This window comes from Mauremys reevesii, linkage group 3 (genome assembly GCF_016161935.1).
Source record: "Mauremys reevesii isolate NIE-2019 linkage group 3, ASM1616193v1, whole genome shotgun sequence".
Taxonomy (NCBI): Eukaryota; Metazoa; Chordata; order Testudines; family Geoemydidae; genus Mauremys; species Mauremys reevesii.
Window position 1 is genome coordinate 173298034 of NC_052625.1, and position 13253 is coordinate 173311286.

The window sequence follows — 13253 nt, forward strand, 5'->3', positions numbered from 1 at the left end:
GTCAGACAACTTTCGTACCTGGTTTCTAAGAGGAATCTGACTGAGGAGTGCTGAAAGTTTTTCTTATATTTTTATTGGTTAGAAAGGTGAATCTACCAAACCAAAAATGTGTTCCCTGGAAATGGGAACAAAATACTTTTTAGATAGCTCATAAATCTTTGCACGATTCTTCATTTTCACCCCAGTACATTATAATGTAATTAATGGAGGGATTCTGAGGTAAGCAGACAGTGATTGTATATTTTGAAAAATATGCTTACACAGAGTCCACAATCCCAGTAAACAGAGATGTCAATGGATTAATCACAGTGCTACTACATTAGCTGGGCTACTAATTAATATCTATATAGGTAAAAGGCATCAAATGTACGGTACTGTATTCAGAAAATATAATTTTAGAAGGACTTTCTTTGTGTAAACCTGTCACTCTCCATAGTTTTAATAAAATCAACTAAAGTACACAACATCCAAGTCTCAAAGAACCAAAGTATCTGATAACATTTCATTCTGATATTGTTTGTCCGAAAGAAAATTCAGGACCAAATTTTCAAAGGGAAGAGATCCACTTGTGCTCACCAAAAAAACACCTGCAAATACTTGACCGCATTTATCTGAGCAATCTCCGCTATTAGGTGGGCAGATGCAGTAAATGCACATGCAAATGATGAGAACAGTAATTTGCAGTTAACCATTTGCTTGTACCTTTACACAAATTTTGCATGCATACCTGGCAATTGCATGCATTAATCCAGTTACACATTTCTGCAGGCATTTTTTCGCGCACACACTTCTATATTTGAAAATTTGACACCACTAGGCATCAAAAATATTTAGAAGACAGTCATTAAAACAGATGTTAAAAGAATACTGTGGGGTACATTTTCAGCAAGGCACAGGGAGATTTAGCTGCATGACTTCCATTAGCTTTAATGAGAGCTGCACAGCTAAATACCTGGACACCACACTGAAAGATTAACACATAATACACACAATGTTTACTTTTTACTAATACTCTTATTATTACCACGTTCTTCCTCCTCCTCCTCTTCCTCCTCTTCTTCCTCCTCCTCCTCCTCCTCCACATCTTCTGCTTCCTCTTCATCCTCCTCTTCTTCCTCTTCAATCTCCTCTTCCTCTTCTCGATCTATTTCTTCATCCTCCTCCTCCTCATCACCTTCATTGTCATCAGAATACTCCTCCTCCTCTTCCTCTTCCTCTTCTTCCTCCTCCTTTTCATCCATCTCCTCTGTTCCATCAGTTTCATAACACTCATCTACTGAAGAGTTGTCTGCTTTAACCACAAAGGGTTTTCTTTTGGGAGCAGGTTCTTGGGGTTGCTTATCTTGTGTTTTTCTTTTTTTTGCCAAAGGACAGCCATAAACACTATTTGGAAAAATAAAAGACTCATGTTATTACACTGACTGGCAGTTCTCCTCTGCAGGTCAGATTGTACAAAACATTATGTCATTTAATCAGGTTTTATAATTATTTACTACATTAATTGCTTTCCTTAAAATGTACATTTTTGAAAAAAAAACAACAACAAAAAAACACTTTGCTTAGGCAATAATGACCAAAGGGGAAAGCCCTTCCAAACCCTTACGGCGTGTAGTCAGTCATTAACTGTCTGGAAATGCTATACCCAGGGGTCATCACTGCAATTATAAAGCTAATAAGAATCCCCCACCACCACTGTGTTGTCTCTGCTGCATGTTGAATTTTGTTCCATGGTGGACACATTTTATTTTATTTTATAGCAAATATTTTTTTCCTAGCAATTAAGGAGTGGGAAAGCAGTCCTTCATATATTTGAACTATTCAGTGAGATTTTGATCAGTTACAATTGGGATCTGCTCCTGCAACATTTGAAGCTAAGAGTAGGACTGGAACCTTACATATAGATAATAATATTAATAAATTGCTCTTCAATTATTCACTTTACCTCTCCATTATGTGCCATGAAGGCGCATAAAAAGCAAAACAAACATAAAAATTGGCAGAACTAATTTTAGAAGGTCTCAAACATTCAAGTTAAAATGTATTCATAAAAATCAAGATATTTTCCAAAAACACCAGTGCTGAAAGTCAGACTTATCTGAAGTTGGGTATCATCTGTTCTCTGATCATCTTAGCTACAGGCATAACAACATTATAGAACAGAAGAGGACCATGCTACTTTTCTGTAGAGTTGTCCACCTATCTGTCCAGCTTAATGTTTTCCCCATAATTTCTGGTCTAATATGATCTCCATTGCACAGCCACTATTTCTTCCTCTGAGAGAGCTCTGTTGCACACATTGAATTATCCTCTGTGTAAAGAAGTTTCACTTGAACAGCTCAAGCCACATTGTTTTTGAGCCTGTTTCCTGTCATGAATAGTTTTGTGACATTCAAACTCTTCTCTATAGCACTTTATACATATCAGAATATCTGCGCTTAATCTCTTTCACAATCAATTTTTCTACCTTTCCTCACAGTTACAAACCACTGAGACACTCTATCATTTTTGTAGCCACCTGACACCTTTTGGAGTTCTATCAATAGCCTTTTAAAACATGGGGTCCCTCCCGGTGCTCAATACTTCGGATACGGTCTGTATGGTGCCATAATGGTCGCCTCTGATTTGAACTATATTCCATTATCACAGTTTGTCATTTGCTTCCCTGATGATTTTAAGTTTCTGCCATACTCATCCTCCATATCATTCATACTGTTAGTACTATATCTTTCTTGAGTGCAAGTATCATTAATACCATATTCTTCAAGATTCTGATTCTTATTTTTAAAGATGTCAGTGGGCTACACCCTGACTATCTCCAGGACTGCCTCTCTCTCTCTCTCGCTTTCCCTCTCTCTTTTCACAACCCTCTTAGAATATTTTAACTAACAGGCAGGGCTCAGGTAAAATACTCAGGGGTGAGGGGCCAAAGCATGTCAGGGGGGAGGGATAGCTCAGTGGTTTGAGCATTGGCCTGCTAAACCCAGGGTTGTGAGTTCAATCCTTCAGGGGGCCACTTAGGAATCTAGGGCAAAAACTGGTCCTGCTAGTAAAGGCAGGGGGCTGGACTCAATGACCTTTCAAGGTCCCTTCCAGTTCTAGGAGATTGGTATATCTCCAATTATTACCTTTTTATTACCTATGTCCTCATTTGTGAAAATCTCAGCCACTGGAAATAAAGTGAGCTTGAGTTTTGTCACATTTATGCAATGCAGAGCTCACCTCTTTTTTCCACACTGTCCACAATAAAAAAGGCTGCTAAATACTTGCAAAGCCATCTCACCCAAACCCAGTTCTCCTAGAAGTCATTCTGGGAAGGGGCAGAGAATATGGTCCTAGTCAGACTACATCAACACTCCTTTTAATTTTTGGATTTTGCAACTAAAGGCCATTGTGATTGACATATTAGAAATCAATTACAGGTAAAGATAGGGCAACCTAATTGCCAGTCATAATCCTATTTACTATTTTCAACCTTGTCTAGATTTCTCTACACTACATTTCATAAGGCACCTAAGAACCCATGACATTTCTTCTAGGCCCAGTCCCACTAACCTGCAATTGAAATCTGTGGGAGTTAGGTGCCTTACTTGGTTAGGTTCCTATCTGCATGTATAGACATGCACAAAGCTTTGTAAATCTAGCTGCATGTCTGTTCTCTCTTTGTGTGTGCTCAGTGTGCTCAACCCTGAAAGGTGCTGGCTACTCTAGCCCCAATCCAGGTGAGCTCATAAGCAATCAATTGAACTTAATGGGACTTCTCACAGGATTCAAGTGTGTATGGATTGGGACCAGAGTACCCAGTACCCTCTAGGATTGACAATACAGTCAGTCTCCCAAGAAAATGAACCATGTGTGTTAACCATGACCACCTTTTGGTCAACTTCAACCAGTTTACACCAATCCAAACTATTTGCTCTTTGATCAACATCTAGAATCTGTTCTTGGCTGTGTTTGGATATTAAGCCCTACAGGACTGAAATTACCTTGATTATTCTTATGAACCCTTTAAAAATATGGTCTTTCATGGACTCCCCTATAGTTTTCAGGTATATCTTAGGTTCAGTGGACATTAAAAAAAACCATTTTTCTCTTTCAGAATCCTGGGAGACAGGCCATCAGACCTGGAACTTACTTTCTATTTAGCTGCCCTAATTTCTTATCTTTCTTTGCTTTACCTATTCTTGTATTACCCTTAGTTTCATTAATTGTTCATATTTTGCCTCCAGGACATTCCTATCTCTTTCTGGCATTTTCCCCTCATTCCCTCTGGTAAATACACTGAGGAAAAGAAAGCATTTTGCTTCACAGCAATCTCTGCCTCATGTCACTAAACTCCTCTCACAGTCAGATAAGGAGACTTCAGTCTCTTTTATTGACCTCCTGGTCCTGATATATCTGTAAAATCTGTTATTGTTGTCCCCATACCTTCTGCAATGATCTTTCCATTTTCAATTTTGGCTTCCGTGATCATTGTCTTAGCCGCTTATTTTCTAGACTTGTGTCTACCCTCTCATAGCCATGATCCTATTGATTTATGTCTTGTTTGCTTTTCTCTTTTATTGTTCCCTATATTCGCTTCTCCCCAACCACCCACCTACCCCCCACCACCCCACCTCACACCCCATACATGCACACTTCACCTGTATTTGTTTTCAATAGTACACCTACATGTTGGGCTTCCTGCAATTTCCCTCTGAATACTCCCCATTTCCTTTCAGAGTCCCTCCCACTCGTTTTAGTTTCTCAGGATCTTTCAGTAACAATGCCTATGGAAAAGTCCCGTAGAACTTGCTAGGGATGAAACCAGTAGGGGTATAGAAAAATGTATTAGGGTTCAAAAGAAACAATCTTATGTAACTACCTGATGGTTCAAAAACATACAGTATTATTGTTCTCTATTAAATGCTATAGGACATCTAATAGTGGAATACACATTTTGATCCCCAAATTCACATACTATTTCTAAGTCATCCCTCTACTTTTACCTTTTCAACCATGTCTTATGTGTCATTAAAGATATTACTGACTGATGTTCCCTACCCCCCACTTGTTGCATCAGATAGCATATGTCCACCAGCATGCTATCTGAATAGATTCTTTCTTTAGTGTCCTATTCTATGAGTTCCATGCTGCAGTTCTAACTCAAGCAAAGAACTCATTGGCTTCAGAAGAAAAGTCAAGATGCAATTTCAGGCTCTGCAGTTGAGTAATAGTCTACATTGCTTTTTCTTCTTCTTTGTATTAGCACTTTAAAAATATTGGATCTGAGTTTAAAAATCTTAAAAATTATCCCCAACAACACTGCCCTCCTCTTTTCACATGACATTTTAATTTGAGTTAAAATATAGTCTTTGGTGGATATTTAGGCACCTTAGCAAGTTAGGCACCTAACTCCTATCATTACAATGGGAATTATGCACCTAACTTGCTTTTGAAAATCCTACTAGGTGCCCATCTATATTTTTATATATGTGACCCAAAGTCACCACTTTCTCAACTCTGTAAACTTCAGTACTTGAATACTAAAATATAGTAAACTCATCCATCAAATTATTAATCTCTACAGCTCTGGCTACATCCCATGTATTTCACAATTCTTTACAATCTATATTTCTGGTGCAATGAATCAAATTCTTTTAAACAGGAAGCACAGTTCATGTGCACATTATCAAATAATGTCATCTTTACTTCATTTTGCTTTCTTTCCGTTGAAAATAAAGTATTAAGTAGAGAGCTGCTGACTTTCTGAAATACGTATATGTACATTACTATTTTGATTTGATGAAAACAATTCATTTGCTAAAAAGATGCAAGCTTCTCAAATATAAATGACCTTGCTGAACTTCCTAGAGTCTAAATGTCTTCCATGGGAGTTTAGTACTATTCATTGTGGAGTAGTAATAATAAAAGTCACACTGCCTAAAAGTGTGCTAGCTGCCTCATAGTACATGTAGTAAGATGAGATAGCTACCCCAAACAGCTTGCATACTAACTATACCTCAATTCTACGCTTTTGCATTTAGAACCTTTATGTATATGAATAGTCCCAAGGTGGTATTATATATATATATGAGAAATGCAACAATATTGTCATCATTGTCAGTGATGGACTACTACTACTACTACTACTAATAACTCCAAGGAGTTCAAGGTGTCTAGGCATATATATAAGGATATAAGTGTTTGCAGGATTGGGGTGTCATTTCAAATAGGATGCAATAAAACAGGGCCAGGGATAACAAAACAGTCGGGAAAATGGGATAATGAATAGGGGTGACAATAAGATTATATGGTTACTCAGCAAACATCTGTGTACGGCATGGTACAGTATAAAAATTGTAGTTTTTTTGTTTTTTTTAAATAAAACTAAACAAATTTTAGTCAGTTTTCACAATCAGACTAAAAATGTTGCTATGTATATGTTTTCTATATTTAAAACATATATAATAGGCCATATCATCAGCTGCTGTAAAACAGCTACTGAAGCCAATAAAGGTATCCTGATATACACCAGCTGAGCATTTGTGCCACTATCTTTTGACTTCAATAGGACTATTCACATGCCTAATTTTGAGCATGTGCTTAAGGGCTTTGCTGGATTGGGGCCCAATAGTTTTAAACCCAAGGCTAGAATGTCTCCTAAAGGTGAAACTAAGGGCATAACATGACCCTGTGAATGTAAATGGTCAGACTGAGTAGCAGACTTGTTCTCTTGCGGAGAACAGTTCTTAATAACTCCACTCTTGGAACATGACCTTTGAAAGGAATCTTTCAAGTTTACAATAATTAATTAGTTTTGAAAACAAATTGCCTTGTGTTACTAATAACAACCTAGATTATTAATACAAAAGGATTTGCAAACATCTGAATTATTTTTGCCCGGTTTACACTTTGTTTCATTTTTCTCCACTTTCACTTCAGCTTCTCTTGCAGAGGCACAATGTGTCGATGTTTGGGTCACAAGCAGAGGAATAGTTTATTGTTTGGGGGCTGTTTTTTTGTGGGGAGGGGGATTAAGCACATTTTCCATTGGATTTTTTTCTTTTATTTGGAAATTGGAATGGGAAGTGCAACAGGCCACTATGCTGGTGGAAATAGTCCAATGCCTCATTTAGTCATTCCCAGGAAGGAACTTCAGAAGCTGAATCTAGCATAGACTTCTATGGATCTCTGTACATATCTCACCTCCGCATAGGAAACCCATTTTTTCCACCAAATTATTTACCAACCTGTACCAAAGAATACTATTCACTAGAACCTCTACTAGCCTTTTTAATCAAGGCCCCATTCCGCTAGATGCTCTAGAAATGCACAGGAAGACATTCTCTCAGCCCCAGTCTAATTGAAGCCAAGATACAGTAGGTGAGTGTAAGACGTTAGAGGACAGACAGGAGAATAAGGGCAATGCAATAATATGGACTAGCAATTTGCACCTCTAGATCATCAAAAAATGTTTAAATAAATAAATATAAGCCATCCGTGACTGCCCCATCATCCAGACACAATTCATCTCTCTCCCCCTTTCTTTATATTTATGAGCCTATCCCCATAACAGCTAGCCACACAGCATACATTAAAAGTAAGCAACTCACTAAACAAATTTAAAGAGACAAACAACTCTCTCCCCATCACCTCCGTCTATGGGAGTGCCTGCTCATTTGGCCTGGCTGCGGGTGACCACTCCCCCCCTCTTGGCCAGCTGCACATGGTTGGCCAAGTCTTCCCCCAGTAGCATGGGGATGGAATAATTGTCATAGACAGCAAAAGTCCACTGTCCTGACCAGCCCTTGTACTGGACAGGCAATTCAGCTGTAGGTAAGGTTACAGATTTTGACATGAATGGAGAAATTGTGATTTTGACCTCTGGGTTGATGAATTTCGGGTCCACTAAGGACTGGTGGATAACTGACACGCTCGCTGCGGTGTCTCTCCACGCAGTAATCTTCTTCCCGCCCACTCTCAAGGTTTCCCTGCGGTTCGGGGGTATTTGAGAGATATCTGGGCCTAGGGATCCTTGGTGGGATGCTGGGGTAATGGACTGTACTCGATTTGGGTTCTTGGGGCATTTGGCCTTTATATGTCCCAGTTCATTACATTTAAAACATCGCCCAGCTGACGGGTCACTGGTCCGAGGTGGATTACTGGAGACTGGTAAGGTAGAAGAATAGGTAGTTTGCGGCTGTCCTTGGGTTGTGGGTGTGGGCTTGATTGGCCCTCGATGGTAGGGTTTAGTGTCGGTGTGTACCCTGTGGGATTCACTCCCCTTGACAGTAGCTGTCGTGGTTTCTGCCACTGCCATCCATTTGGCTCCAATCTCCCCTGCCTCAGTGAGAGTTTTTGGTTTTCCATCTTGTATGTAGCGTCTAATGTTCTCAGGAACACCATCCAAGAATTGCTCCATCAGTATCAGGAGGTTTAGTTCATCCATGGTGTTAACATTGGCTCCTGACAACCAGGAAAAATACTGCTTTTCAAGATAGTAGGCGTGTTTTGGAAATGACACCTCTGGTTTCCATTTCTGGGCTCTGAAACGCTGATGGGCGTGATCGGGGTTATGCCCATTCTGTATCTAGTCTTGGTTAGGAACAGTTTATAGTCGTTCATTTTGTCCTTAGGCATTTCAGCTGCCACCTGTGATAAGTCTCCGCAGAGCTGTGACCTCAGCTCTACCATGTACTGGTTTTCAGGGATGCTGTACCCAATGCAGGCCCTTTCAAAGTTTTCTAAGAAGGCCTCAACGTCATCACCTGTCCTGTAGGTGGGAAATTTCTTGGGATGGGGAACAGTGCCTGGAGAAGGGTTGTTGGGTTGGGCTGGAACAGGTGGAGTAGCCCTTGCTATTTCCAGGTCTTTGTCTTTTAACTCCATTTGTCTCCTGTGCTCAGCCTCTTTGGCTAGTTGGTCCGCCTGTTTGGCTTCCATCTGTCTCTTGTGGTTAGATTCCTCCCTCCGGTGGGTAGCTTCCTCCCTCTCCTTTTCTGCCTTAACTAGGTCTATTTGCAACCTAGCAAGTTCCAGTTTGTCAACTGTATCATTGCCACTCATGTTTGTGCCTTCTGGTGCTGGCCACACCCCTCTGCAGTCAGTGAATTTTCTGTGTGGCTTGCTGGTGTTGCTTTCTGGTGCTGGCCACACCCCTCTGCAGTCAGGGAATGTACTGTGTTGCTTGTTTCAGTTCCTAACCCTGCCTATCATCGACTAAACAAAGAGAAATCAAATGTATTGTTTTGCAAATTGTGTTCTGCGGGAGTGACTGTTCACAGCCACTGACTGTGCTTTTGACCGAGAAAGAAAAAAAAAATTTTCCCCCTCCACCCAAGAGCAAGACAAACTGGTTTAACCAGTGTCTCTCGCCCTTGCTAAGTAGCTCTCAGTATGGGGTCTCCTGTAACAAAGCCTTGCCAGAAAACCCTCATTCCCTCCAGCCAACGTAGCTGAAAATTCCTTCTAACCCTGAAAAACTGCTTTAAACCCCCTTTGGTAGAAAAGCCTTGCCTCTGTATGGCTCTCAGGTTCGTCACCACTGCCAACCATGTCATAGGTCTCACCCCCACTTAGAGCTGTTGGGTTCCAATATGGGGACCTGCATGGACTCCCCTAAACTAAAATCCTAGTTTAGATCTGGTAAAAGCTGCCACCACCCAATAATGTACGTGTATTGGGACACAGTCCTTCCCCAAAATCCTTGGGGATCCCAAGAGCCCCAAATCCATGGAGTTCTTACACCTAGGAGAAATAAACCATTCCCCCCTGCTTCCTCCCCCCTCCCTTTTCCTAGGAGAGATACCGGGATCCAACTACAGAGGGACGCCTTCCTCCTCCCTCCTCCCCTTTCCCTGAGAATTCACCCAAGGAAAGATCAACCAAGTCCTTAACAGAAAAGATTTATTAAAGAATAAAAAGAAAGTAACTGTCTCTGTAATACCAAGATGGAACAATACACAGGGTCTAAACTTATTAATCTCTGGAGAGAATCCCCCCTCCTTTCTTTCTCAGCAAAAGCAATAACAGTACAGAATTAAAGAAATTCTATAGCAAAACACAGAATTGCAAATACAGAAATAAAAGTATAAGAATACTAGTTCCTTGCTAATACTCACTAGCTTGAATAGAAGAATTTATTGTAGAAACCTGGGAGGACTTGATTAAGATGTCTGGACTCTCTTAACTCCCAAGAGAGACTCTCTAACACAAAGAACAGAAAAAAAAACTTCCCTCCACAGAGATTTGAAAATCTCTTGTCCCTGATTGGTCCTCTGGTCAGGTGTTCACAGGTACTGCTTGTTAACCCTTTACAGGTAGAAAAAAACCTTAACCCTTAACTAACTGTTTATGACAATCTCTCTCCCCCTTTCTTTATATTTATGAGCCTATCCCCATAACAGCTAGCCACACAGCATACATTAAAAGTAAGCAACTCACTAAACAAATTTAAAGAGACAAACAACTCTCTCCCCATCACCTCCGTCTAACAAAGGAACTCCCTCCTTGCTCCTGGTGATGTTTTGGGACCTGCTAATTTATTAGAAGCTGCCTAGATGATGATCCATTGTCACATACATGCCATGGAGTGTTCTAATCTTAGAATGGTGGATGACTGAATCTAGTGAGATCAGCAGCTGGGACCTGCTTCCATGGACTATGCCCTGCTTCCCATCCTCAGGAACACACTGCTAATCCAGGGATCATTGGCAAAAGCATCTCAGCAGATTTAAATGATCACAATGGTGAACAGGGTGAGAGGCAGCCTCTAAAGGATAGCCAGGACCCCAATCTATGTACAGCAGTATAGCTTTAAACCAAACCACACCTTGAATTGCACCTGGAAGCAGAGATTTAATGTACTCCTGCTAATCCACTACAGGTAGCACATGCAATTAAATTTACTAAGTGGCTATCTGGACACCTAAAAATTGAGGCATCCAAAATCAGTTACCACTTCTGAAAATGCTGACTTCAGGCTACCATACTCTGCACTAGCTGACGGTCCCAAGCACTTTTCAGACAGAGCTTACTGCAGGACTCCAAACTGGAAGTGCAACAGGCCACTATGCATTGGGCGTCTTTGGCAAGTTATGTATCTAAAAGGAAAGGTCATTGTCGCGTCTTTCTAATCACAGTTGAAAAAACAAAATAGGCTATCACTGCAACTTGCCGAAGCAGTGCAGGGCTCAGAATAGTCAGGTGTCCAATGCCATTTAGGCCATGTGTTTTCAAACTGGGTGGGCTCCTCAATCCTCCCTCTCTTTATGATTGAAGTGTGTGTGCTGGGGGGCATGAAACTTTCCTTTATTGTAGTATCGGATCACAAGGGGGGGAGGGGGGAGAACTACTGATCTAGAGATTTGAAAAAGGGGTAGATACACTACACCAGTAGGTCAAGCAGTCAAGGTAGCTATTTGCCCTGAGAAAAGACTGTGTTTATGTCCACAATACTGTGACACTGCCATAATCTTCCAGTCTCCGATATATTATACAGCATTTCTAGTAAAAGCTCTTCAAAAGTAACTGCTTTTAAGAAAGCCAGCACACTAATTTCACACACACACGCACATGCACACACACAGAACAAAACTGGTACAAAGCAAAGATTAGGGATGCTGTTACACTGCCAATCATTTAATAACATGTCTATCTGTATATGAGTACAATCAGCACCCTTGGACACAAACTTAGTAGATCATATTTAACATCAACACAGCAGGTCAAACTATCATTTTAGCATGTACTTAAGTTTTAAGCACTAGCATACTCTGTCAGTTTATTGCATTTCTAATGTAGGGTTACTATAATGTGGTTATCAATTACTGATTGCCATCAGAAATACTCTGTCATCTCCCCATAAATATACAGGAGTATTGGATCCCAATTTATTTTTAATTAAGAGTGATATATGATACACTACCAGGACATATGATATGCTAAATTTCATACAACCGTAGCAATAAGGATTTTGCTTTGTCCAAATGGCAAATGAGTGAAGCTCATAATCAATAGAAATAAATACTATAATGGACCATCCTTACTAATAAAAGGGTGTGAATTGCACCAGTAAACAGTTGAAATTATGGAAGAAACTGTCAAAAATAGAATGATAAATGCTGCAGTCTTTTCAGTGCTTATGTACCACATTCTCACCTCCAGCATAAGCTACAGGACATTGTTCTTTGTCTTACACGCTTGGTTAGGAGTCATTCAAGTGTGAAATATTCTAAATTCTGGTAGTTTGAGGATTGAGATGTTAAAACCTTCCTGTTTTGAACAAAAATAAGATTGTACCATTTTGTAACACAGAGAAAATATGATTACTCTCCAAAAGAATGGAAGTGATAGCATTCTACTACTCTATGGTATTATGAACGCCATTTAAAATTGGGTTCTTTGTAAAGATGTTAAGCTTTATTAGTATGCATTTAGCAAACATACTATTATGGAGGGACTGTAGGTTTACCCACCATAATATTTTGTTCATAAGTGCTTTCCTTCTCAATAGGCTCTGGGCCACAAAAGTTAACATAAAAACATGTTTAACATAAAGAGGATTTCTGAAATGCCTTTATCATTACACCTCCTTGAGCTTAATTTCCACGACAAAATTTAGGTACAAGCTGTTGTGCCCTTCAGTTTACTGCTGAAGCGTAACCTTATAACCAAACCCCATCTGCCTTTATGGCCTTTCTTCCAGTATTTTGTAAATCTCTTGGCTGGACAGAGAATTTTAATATTATGTATTTATTTTTCAAATAATCATTAGAGTTTTGTGCCATGTTTCCTCTAGGTCTGGATGAAAGCAATCCAGGTCCCTAGGCACACGGCTTCCCCCATGGATCTACACCATGGTCCTGACCCTGCCTTGCTGTAGAGGAGCCCCCCACATTCTCCCAGAGAGGCAGATACACTGGCATGAAGCCCCTTCCCCTTGGGAGCAGCAGTGGTGGCAGCAGGGATCCTCTTTCCCCACTAGAGAGGGTGCAGGAGGGGACCCCAATACTTACCCCCAACAAAGGGAGTGTTTAGGTTGGATATTAGGAAAAACTTTTTCACTAGGAGGGTGGTGAAGCACTGGAATGAGTGGAGGTGGTGGAATCTCCTTCCTTAGAGGTTTTAAAGGTCAGGCTTGACAAAGCCCTGGCTGGGATGATTTAGTTGGGAATTGGTCCTGCTTTGAGCAGGAGGCTGGACTAGATGACCTCCTGAGGTCCTTTCCAAACCTGATATTCTATGATTCTATGATCTGCTTGCATGGGTGGGCC

General features: G+C 40.4%; 1 protein-coding gene across 7 annotated transcripts in view; it reads right to left on the reverse strand.

The window, feature by feature from the left end:
- Positions 1-13253, reverse strand: part of MYT1L (myelin transcription factor 1 like) — a 369230-nt gene that overhangs the window by 118663 nt on the left and 237314 nt on the right. For all 7 annotated transcript variants that reach the window (XM_039531760.1, XM_039531757.1, XM_039531764.1 and 4 more), the window contains one exon: positions 1025-1383. In XM_039531760.1, the coding sequence (XP_039387694.1) occupies positions 1025-1383 (359 nt within the window). The remainder of the gene's footprint in view (positions 1-1024; positions 1384-13253) is intronic.